General features: G+C 32.3%; 1 protein-coding gene across 3 annotated transcripts; it reads left to right on the top strand.

Moving 5' to 3' along the window:
• Positions 1–2,618: 2,618 nt before the first annotated feature.
• LOC124826600 (protein Brevis radix-like 2) lies at positions 2,619–6,637 on the top strand. 3 transcript variants are annotated; one of them, XM_088102379.1, is made up of 6 exons: positions 2,619–2,931; positions 3,245–3,548; positions 3,788–4,167; positions 4,992–5,127; positions 5,390–5,781; positions 6,249–6,637. In XM_088102379.1, exons 2-6 carry the CDS (start codon positions 3,429–3,431, stop codon positions 6,325–6,327), a joined length of 1,107 nt encoding a protein of 368 aa, XP_087958505.1. In that variant the 5' UTR covers positions 2,619–2,931; positions 3,245–3,428; the 3' UTR covers positions 6,328–6,637. The 3 variants fall into 3 exon arrangements, with proteins under 3 accessions (XP_087958505.1, XP_047155415.1, XP_047155414.1); XM_047299459.2 differs by having other exon boundaries at positions 2,619–2,943; positions 3,293–3,548; XM_047299458.2 differs by having other exon boundaries at positions 2,619–2,943.
• The last annotated feature ends 4,428 nt before the right edge of the window (positions 6,638–11,065 follow it).

Genomic DNA, 11,065 nt, shown 5'->3' with positions numbered 1-11,065 from the left:
GTGAAATGGTAAGAGAAAACTTAACTAAAACAAATTTGATACAAATGATTGATCATTTGTAACTGGCATTAGAATAAAAGGAGTGAAAATAAAAAATGGTGATGAAAGTGATGAAAGATTATGCGTGGAAAGGAGTAGGAGAAATGTTTGAGAATTGCAGTGACAACTGTGTTCTATTCATAACACAATGATCGAAACCTGGGAGTACTTGTTGTTGAATGTTGTTGGTTTTGTAGTGTGACAATTGGTTCACACTATCTCATCATTTGAAGGCAAAAGGAAATATTGATGCACTAAGTTGTTGATGTGTTTGATCATATCATAATTTTCCAGTCTGTCATGTGCACTCAGTGTATGGCCAAAGTAATACTCTGTCATATGCCAATGTCAAAGTAATCTCATATTGAACTAACACTATTATTATTAAGCTAATCCAATTGCATTTGCTTAATTTTGTGATTTACTTTACACTCTGTTTAAATTGGGAAATGAGAAGAAAAATAAAAGAGAGGAGGAAGATAAAAGTGAAATATACATTATTTAAGATCGATAAAATTAGGAAAGTTTTACGCAATAATGATTTTTTTTTTCTAAAATCTTTATTAGTTTCAATTATTCAATTTAGTTTTTTTTTAATTAAATCACATCTTTTTTAACAACGATTTAACTAGGTTGGTTTCATTGAATGTTAGATTAGCGTTAATGCATACATGTCACCTATATCAATTAGTAGTATTTTCAAATTTATTATTTTTTATTTACTTAATTTTATGATTTACTTTACACTTTGTTTAAATTGAGAAATGAAAAGAAAAGAAGAGATATACAATAAAAAAAGAGTGAAGAAAAATATCTTTTTGACACTAGTTACACTTTGACAATATTTTGATCATTAGAAAAAGGTTTTAATATGTTAAAAAGGAAAGATTAAAAGATAAAATATTAAATGTAAATTATGAGTATAAATTTGTGGAGTCTCAAAATAATAATATTCAACAGTGAAATATAGATTAATAAAATTAAGAAATGTTGATGCTGTCCTAAAATGTTTTCCTCTTCTTAAAATAATTTTAAGCTATTTTTGAAATATTTTCATTCTAAAATTACATGTTTGACTTACATTTTATCTTTAAAAAAATTATTATTTTCAAATCACTTTCTTATAATGCTGAAATTCCTTAAACTTTAATAGTTAGATTTTCAATGTTATATTTATATCATTCAACCAAATTGAAATTGATTAACTCTCCTCGGATTTTTTTTTAATTCAGTGTCAAATCAAATTTTGATTAAGTTAAAAATATCACATTAAATATTAAAAAAATTACATATAAAAAGTTATAAATTATATTATCTTAAAATTTTGTATTAAAGATAATGTCAAAAAAATCATATATTTGTTTATGATTTATCATAATATTTACATTCATGATAGATATTTAGTTATGAATGAAGACCTGCAACACCATCATAATATTTCAAACATGTCACATTTGAATACTCATACAATGCAAATTCAAGCATGTATAGACATAAATGGCTTGTCACAGCAAAAATCCAAGCATGCTTGCATAATTTTCATATCATTCCAAAGTGCAAAATTGTTGCCACATGGAAAAATTTCCTAAATACAGATCCTTCCATTTTGGAAATATAATTTCGAAAAATAGTTGAATGTGCGTTCCAAAATTCCATTATTGAATAAAAAATAAGTTTAATATTTATGAGACTCTCTCATTACATATATCATGAAGTGAAAATACCATATATTTAAGACTCTTAAATTTTAAATAAAATAATGAGTTATGAAATTAAAAATCTTACATTTTGACATAATACTTTTTAGTTTAGTACTTTTGTTACATTTTCATTTTATTATATATCATATATCGTACCGTTTAAGTATTAATTGGTTAGTAACAAAAAAAGAAGACTGGACAGTTTCAAATTTTAAATAACCTTAAACACAATCTCTAACAAGTTTAATGGTAAGTCTTACTTATTAGGTATTAAATTGTGATTATAATTTCACTAATCATAAACTCATAATGAATAAATTTAAAATTTTATTGTAATACTTTATCAGTTAGATTATTGACTTGAACGTCAGAATATTTTTGACAAATATTGGTCCATACAGTTTGGAGTTCGAAATATAACATAAAATTTTTTGAGTAAATATATTTAAGATAACGTAAGCTCGTTAGAAAAGAGAAATGTAAAAAAATATTTGATAATGATTCTCTATAACACCAAAAATAAATTATAATATTAGTTTTTACCTAATCATAATGTCACTTAATAATTAAATTATTTTTAAGTTAAAAATTAAAATATAAATAAAACTATTAAAACGTGAGTTCTATAATGTTAACATTTACCCTACAGGTATTCAGTCATAATTAGAAATTAAGATGACAGATAATTATGAAGCTTGACACTGCTGTTTTGTTTGTTGTTACACAACATGATGCAAGTCATTATGAAAAAATAATCTGCATCTTTTACAAAAGTAAAAAAAAAGAAAAGAAACAGAGACAACTTTTGTAGGGAATAATAGCATATATATGCGAATTTTATTACGTGGGGCAAGTTAATGTTAAAGTGGCTAGAGTGCATTTGCACAATGTCCCCATTTTAAGGTAAGCCAGAAAAAGCAGACACAGAGACTGGGAACTTCACGCCGCAACACAACACAACACAACACAACACTCCCATTTTCACCTTTTTTTTCTTTCATCGGAGAGAATAGGGTGGTGCATGCACACACACTTTTCATGATCTCTCTCTCTATATATGTGCACTTTCACACGTTATATCATACATAGAGAGACACATAAGTCTCTAAGCCAAACCTCACTGTCTCACACGTTCTAGAGCTACTTACATAGGGAGCTCAAATCTCAATGGCCCTTCAGAGACTCTGAAAAGGTAGCAAGCCTGGTGGGTATTCATTCTCTTAACTTGCACTCTTTGTTTTTGATGTGTGTGTTGTGTGTCTTATGTTAGTCTCTCCTCTGACTCGGAGACAGAGAGAGAATCAAAATCACTATATAACTCATTAAAAAATGAGAAAAGAAATTATTTTTAATGAGTCTTGATCTCATAAATCGCCTTGAAACATGTCCCCTTTCTTCTCTATTGCTAACCTTCAATTTCTGCCTCTCTCTTTCTCTCTCTGTTGAGAGTTGAAATGTTGTTGTTTTGGTCTCCATTCTCTCACTTTCTCTGCTTAACTTGGTAGGTGGTTGTTCAGATACAAGCACATTCAATGGAGTTTTTGTTTTTTCAGTTTTGGGGAGTGGATCAAGTTGACCCCAGATCTTCAATTTGTTTGATTGCTGCGAAGTGTCGTCCTTTCTTTTGATTAATAGCTTGGGTTGGTACTCGGTAGTGTGACTTCAACTTGGTTATCTTGTCATTGGGAAATGTTGACTTGCATAGCTTGTACCAAACAACTCAATAATGGATCTCTTCGCCAAGAAGAAGAGGAAGAAGCTGTTCACACACCCAGCACAAAGCAAGCCATCAAGGCTCTCACTGCACAGGTAAATTGACAACTTTCCTTGTACACTTGATTTGTCTCATTACCAAATCTTAAAACAGTAAGAAACAACCCACCTCTTCAATTATGTATTTCTTCATACTTGGTTGCTTGTAGCCTAAATGGTAATACCAACAGAACTAATAAAAGGATTCAATTTTGTTTATCTGTTTGAATGATTTGCATGACTTGTTTTTACTTAAGTGGGAACTATGGTGACAAAGGGGTGGTTTTGTTTTTCAGATCAAGGACATGGCAGTGAAGGCTTCCGGGGCCTATAAGAGCTGCAGACCTTGTTCGGGATCTTCCAATGGTAACAGAAATAGGAAGTATGCAGACTCAGATATGGGGTCAGAGTCAGCCAGGTTCAACTGGGCCTACCGCAGAACTGGGAGCTCCAATTCAACCCCAAGGATGTGGAGGAAGGAAACAGAAGGTGGCAGGGTGAAAGGGCTTTCCAGTGGGGAAGGAACACCAGCTTCAGTGAGTGGACGCACTGAGTCAGTGGTGTTCATGGAGGAGGATGAGCCTAAGGAGTGGATTGCACAAGTGGAGCCTGGTGTGCTTATTACTTTTGTTTCATTGCCTCAGGGAGGGAATGATCTCAAAAGGATACGGTTCAGGTACTAGTACTTCTATCCATCTTGTGTGTGTTTGGAGATTGCACATTTGGGGGAGTGAAAGCACATGCCTTTGTCATGTGGTAGAGGTTACTTGCTTTTTAGCCAATGTGACTTTGTCCTTTGTTGTAGTTTAAACTCTTCCTTATTCTTTGATCTGGCAAACTAAGTACATGTTTGTTTGGGAGTGATCACATGCTTTTCAAAGGCTGTCCAGATTCTAGATTGGCAGGATCTATCTTGTTTCTATTGTGCCTCTGTGGAGGACCTCAGCTTTGTTCCATTGTCAGTAACTCATGCTTGGCTGGTGTGGTATGGTAGGCCGGGACAAAAGCAAAAAGGGTTTTTATCTTCTAGCCCTGGACATTCAAATGCACTCCCTCCCTCTTCTCAGCCCACAAAAAGAAAAAGGAAAAAGAAAAAAAAAGAAAAGAAAAGAAAGGAATTTGTGCAAAGAAAAAGGCCAGGCTTGGTTTTCTGCCACTGCTAGAGTAATATTCATTTTCTGAAATACAAGAAAATTTGTCACCCTCTCCTGTTCTGAATAAAACATAAAGAACTTAAATGCAATAATGAAAGGGATATTAGAAGGGTCTAGTCAAACATAAATAGTTTTATGGATATGAAATTCTACTTTATTGATACTGGATAGTTTCATTAGTTTGTCTGAAAGTAGCAATTAGAGTTCCCTGTTAATATTTGTGTCAGTAAATAATTCAGCTTGAGAAATTTTCAACCAAGGGAAACATACCAGTGTGGGATGTGACATTTCTTTTTCTAACCCCTTCGGTAATTGTACTGATCAATTGTTTGATATTTTTTGTCAGTCGTGAAATGTTCAATAAATGGCAAGCTCAGAGGTGGTGGGCAGAGAATTATGACAAGGTCATGGAGTTGTACAATGTTCAGAGGTTCAATCAGCAAGCAGTTCCTCTTCCAACCCCACCTAGATCTGAAGATGAGGTAGAATACTACTTCTTTGTTATTTGTTAAGGATTGCATGGTTATATCTTTAACCAAGGAACTCATTAAGCTTACATGCTATCCTTAACAATCAATCATAAATTCCTTCTAACTCATATTTGAGGTATGATATTCAGATACTTGAGTTAAGAACCTGGTTCTTGAATGAGGTCTGATATTAAGATAAGCTCATTTAGTATCTTCTGATTTAGAGAATTTGCTATATATTTTAGTTGTCATTTACATGATTTTTCTCTTTCAGAGCTCAAAGATTGAATCTGCTAGGGACAGTCCTGTCACTCCTCCACTGAGCAAAGAGCGTGCACCCCGCCATTTTCACCACCCAATGGGAATGGGCTACTCCTCATCAGATTCACTGGATCACCACCAAATGCATCCTCACCCTTGTTATGAAACAAGTGGTCTGGCATCAACACCTAATCTTTCCAACATTAGTGCACCAAAGACTGAAAAATCATCCCTTGATGGTTCTGTAAGGACCAGTTCATCTGGTGAAGATCACTCAGGCGAGTTTTCAATCAGCAATGCCAGTGATATGGAAACTGAATGGGTTGAACAGGATGAACCAGGAGTCTACATCACTATCAGAGCACTGCCTGGTGGAACTAGAGAACTCAGGCGTGTTCGGTTCAGGTAAGAAGAAATCATTACTGTGGAAAACAAATTACTCTCAATACAACAGCTTTTTTATACTTTGTTGCTATCTAAACAAATTGTATTGTATTGTGTGAAAAGCAGAAAACTTGCTCATGCACCTTACTTTTGACATTTTTTTTTGAATAAATAGTCCATGCAATGTTTTTCCGTTGTCTTCCCATCATAAATCACCATGTATGGTAAGTTTGTTCACTTTTAGAATAACTATATTAAAGGTCATACTAAAAATGATTTTTAGTTGTTTGACAGTGTAAAAGAATTTACAATGATCATGCGTGACTGTTTTAATTTTTGGTAATTTAGCTTACATTTAGTGATTTGATTCTATGATCTATTTTTATTATGCTTTTAACTTATTATCCCTTTGGATGGCTGACTCTTAAAATCTTAACAGCTGAACTGTTTAGTGATCAAGTTTGATTTTGTTGATTCTTTTTCCGCAGCCGAGAAAGGTTTGGAGAAATGCATGCAAGATTGTGGTGGGAAGAGAACCGTGCTAGGATACAAGAACAATACTTGTGACTGTGACTATAGAAAATGCCTTTACACAGACAACTGCTTCAGCAGGCTAACACAGTACAGCTTGAAAGCTTTACAACAGTGTTGTGCATTATAGATCCAGTTACCTTCTTTCCATGCCATGTAACAGCAACTTTCAACTTTGTAGTTTACTTTAGCAGTGGAGAAATGCAGATGTTGGGAAATATTAAACTTTGATAGTGATATTTTAGTCTTAGTTAAAACTTATTCCTGCCAATGTCAGTCAAATGTTTCCATCTTGTATGAATTTTGAACTATTCCAAATGAGATAACAAGTTTGGTTGTGTCAAAATGTTTAAAGCTGCAAATACAATGCTGTAGATTGAAAACTCTGCACAAAACGAATCACTGGAAAGTTGGTAACAAAGTACATGGTTTCTGATGCTAAGAAAATGTAAAGTGGAGCATGTCTAAGACAATTGCTGTCTCCTTCTGCCATTAATAGTTTTAAGTGCCAATCACATTATCATGACTTAGTAAAAGGAATTTAGGAAGCTCGATAAGGTGATTATATATATATATATATATATATATATATATATATATATATATATATATATGTGTGTGTGTGTATGTATGTGCGTGTGGAAGAACTAGCTATGCACGCCACCCTAAACTAACCATAGATTGTTTATGTCACTATTCTTGTTTGAGAATGCAACTACAACCTATGAAATGCAAATAATCTTATGATTATTTTAATACGAGATCTAATGTAATATTGGGCGAATTTATTTGTTTTCAAAAATATTTATTCTAATAAAGTAAGCAGCATATTTCAGTTTGTCTAATGGTTTGTTTATTTTTTAAAAAATAGTTTTCTGCCCCTTTTAATAAGTAAATTCTATTCATTTTTCAAATAAATGATTATGTCATAAAGTTATTAATTTCAGAAGCATTTAAGTTTAATACAACGGAGACACAGAACTGATCCATTGCGTTGTTGTATAGAATCAAAGCATCAAAACTTAATAAACTTAATTCAATTTTTTAAAAACCAGATTATTGACATGCTATGATAAAAAAAAATTGAATTGACCTCCATTAGATGGACAAAAGCCAGATCCAAAATAAGTTAGTTAGGCTAATTTACCCCAAATACGTATGGGAACCCTTTTGAAAAATATTTTGATGAAAACAATTTAAAAGAAGGTTTAATTATTTGGATCGTCCTCACTTTTAAATAAGTTTCAATTTCGTCTCCAAATACATTAATGTATATTAATCAAGTTCTTTATTTTTTACGCAGTTTAAATTGTTAACTTTGATTTATTAGACATGTTGTCGTGAGAATTTTACTGCTTTCGTGGTATCTTTTTTTCTTAAGTATATAATTCATAAGGGCTTTCTGATGTAAACATTTGGATTAGTTAGAAAAAAATGCTTTGTCTATGAATTGAGGAAGAGAAATTGGGATTCCATTCAAAGTAAAGTGAAAGTGAAACATCAAGCTTTTATTGATAGCGAAGTTAGTTTCATTAAAGATCGAATGTGCGTATGTTTTAAATATATATTGTGTATGTCAAATTTGGGTTTTTGTCAGTGTTATGTTGTTGTGATGATTGCATAATTTAGGGTTAATGTTGTTTTTTTAATGTTTTTGTGTGTTTGAATGTTGTGCTTTTTTGTAAATTTTTGTGTAATGTGATACAATGTGTATTTGTTTATGGAATTAGTTGACAGTGGTGGTTTCCCATTATGTGTGATGGTGTTTCCGTTGTGATCGCCCATTTGAAATTGGTTTGTTGGTGTTTTAGTATGAAATGTAATATGTCTTATATTTTTTGGACATGGCAGAGGTCTATGACAGGTTGGCCAAGGTGTGTGATAGGTTGGCCGAGGTGTGTCACAACTTAGATGAGGTGATTTTTTTTAATGATGAAGCTAGTCTTGGCGGGACTAGGATTTGTCATAATCAGTGACATTCATAGTTGTACAATTGTTGTCTGACTTTGTCAAACTTTAACCATGATGTTCTTGCATAGAGACTTTTGCCAACATTTACAACAACTTTTACCTAGTGTGGATCAAAGGCTTTGTGCGCTACATATATGCAAATTTTAGGAAGAAATTTTTTGGCAAAAATTTGAAATGTCTCTTATGAAAGACAACATCATCCACACACCCTGAAGCATGGGAGATAATCATGAGAGACATTAAAGAGTTAAATGAAGACACCTTTAAACATTTGATAATTATTCCCCCAAGGCATGTATTTAAAACTCAAAACCATGTTCATTATTTAAAATTGTTGGTTTCTGTTTTTAATGTTTCATTTCTTTTCAAGTAGATTTTGGTCGATGTCAATGTTTATAACAATAGTTCCTTGTGACACATTTATGAATAATATGGCACAAGCTTTCAAAAGTGCAATCATCAATGCAAGAAGTAAGCCCATTATAACAATGATGGAAGACATTCGAATTTACTTGATGAAGAGATGGACAATTAATAGAAATAAGATAAAACATATGAAGGTTCTCTCTACCTGAAAATTAAAAAAAGATTAGAAAATGAATCACATAAGACTAAATATTGGATACCAATGTATGATTTTGGTATAATTTATTTATGTAGGATTAATTATGGATTGCCCTATTTTTATTTTAATTCATTTTGCACTTGGTCAAGACATAAATTGTTTGAGGTCACACACACGTCCATGATTGGTGAGAAGTTTGTGGTCAACATAGATAAACAAGAATGTAGCTGCAGGAAATGAACTATAAAGGGAATCTCGTGCTGTCACGCACTAACTACCACGAGATATTTAAATACCAATGGAGAAGACTACATCTCATACTGGTTTATGAGGTCAACCTATGAAGAAACATACCTTTCAATGATATACCCTGTCAACGGTCCTTATCTATGGGAAATGACTTCTAACCATGATGTTTTGCCTCCACCTAAATGGGTGTTACCTAGAAGACCCAAAAAGAAAAGAAGATTAGAGTTCTGGGAGCTAAAGAATGATGAAACACAATTAAAACAAGATGAAACACGAAAGAGATGTGGGATATACAAACAACTTGAACCCGAAAGAAATAGTTGCCCACAAGTTCCTCAAATAGAACACCAGGCAAGCTTACCAATAAGCCTACCTCTTGCACATCCTGAAGGAACTCAGCTAACTTCAACAAATTCAACACCATCTGAAGCAACTCATATTACAACATGCCAACTTCAACAAACCCAACCAACTTAACCAACTCCAACACACCTAACTCTATCTCAAGCAAGTCAGATTTCAAGAAACCTAATAAACTAAGTCAACTACAAAACCCATCATTATAAAAAAATTATCATATAGGAAGGACTCAATTTTGATGTCATGAAACGTTATTTACGTACATATTTCCGCTTATTTTGGAAGGCATGTAATTTGAAACTTTAATATGTATTATGTACCTTATTTTGCTTATGATATGTACCTATGTTGCTTAACAACTTATGTCTTTTGGAGAACAATGTTCTTTATTCAAATGTATTTGGAATTAATATTATGTGTATTTGCATCACAATTTAACATCTATGTTTTTCTGTATATTGCAAAAAACTTCTAATTCATTTAATATCACATTACAAAAACATACACCTATGTTCATCACATTTATTACCACCCATAAAGTACATAGCTTGTTAATGACAACATATCACTTTTATAATGTTTCATACAATTTTAAACAACATACAAACTAGGATGATGTTAATCAACCATAGAAAACATAACATTCATATTAAGAACTTAACCCATTTTTCATTACATAATTTGAAATAATTGCACCCTTAAAAATCTTTATTTCCACTCCACTATTCAAAAAATCCAACAAAAACAAAGATTTTATTAACAATAAACACTTTTTAACACGAAAAAATATACTCCGAGTGGAAATTAAAACCATACATCAAACTTTGTAGTTAGGATAACTTAAAATTGTTTTTAACAATTTCAGCCACTCTCAACACTGTAACCTCACATAATGACAAATTAGTATTCTACCTAATCCTCTAGTACGAGAGAACACATTGTGGTTTTGTATCCCCCACAAGCAATACAAACCACTCTGATTGTAATATATTGTACACTTTATTAACCATCACCTGTTTGTAACCAAACTTCATGAATCAACTTTAACGAGAGAACACAGTGGAGATTAGGGCAAACTTCAAACTTCTCCATTATAAGGACACGTTAACAACACCATTTCCATTGTATATTTACAAACTTTTACATGTAAACATTATGCTTTGTCACATCACTACATTGTTAACACCATTTCCAAAAAACTAAAAGCAAAGACTTGATTGATACACATTAACACATTTGAGGATGCAATTGAAACTTCTTTAAACAAGGACCAAGTAAACAGATTGCCTTCAAAGTGGAAATCATCCGACTAATTAAACCTTAAAAGAATAATGATAAAAAGGACCGCATAATTGCATTAATCTCATTCGTAACTTGAGAGATTCTCCTCATCTTTCCCAAAAAAATCCTGGAAAACTTACATTAAAGAAACAAGACATTTCAAACAAGTTGGTTTGAAAAAAATAAAACATGATAAGATCTTAGGTTGTGTCCCTTATCTGACAATTACACCGTCTATAGCCATGGCCAAGCCACCTAAAAAACAAAGGTTGGAGAACATATGAACTGATTCAACACCGAAATAGTAAAAGAATGTTAACGCAAGCTATTTGCAAGTATTGTTACTAC

The sequence above is a fragment of the Vigna umbellata genome, chromosome 11 (assembly GCF_029865625.1).
Source record: "Vigna umbellata cultivar VRB3 chromosome 11, Vumbellata_1.0, whole genome shotgun sequence".
In the NCBI taxonomy this organism is placed as follows: domain Eukaryota; kingdom Viridiplantae; phylum Streptophyta; class Magnoliopsida; order Fabales; family Fabaceae; genus Vigna; species Vigna umbellata.
This window is presented reverse-complemented; position numbering and strand designations above follow the sequence as displayed.

What these genes read in the sequence shown, in the direction of transcription:
- LOC124826600 (XM_088102379.1), top strand. Translation starts at nt 3,429, where the DNA reads ATGTTGACTTGCATAGCTTGTACCAAACAACTCAATAATGGATCTCTT. An exon ending in TCAAGGCTCTCACTGCACAG is followed by an intron (nt 3,549 to 3,787) that starts GTAAATTGACAA and finishes TTTGTTTTTCAG; the next exon opens with ATCAAGGACATGGCAGTGAA. An exon ending in CTCAGGCGTGTTCGGTTCAG is followed by an intron (nt 5,782 to 6,248) that starts GTAAGAAGAAAT and finishes CTTTTTCCGCAG; the next exon opens with CCGAGAAAGGTTTGGAGAAA.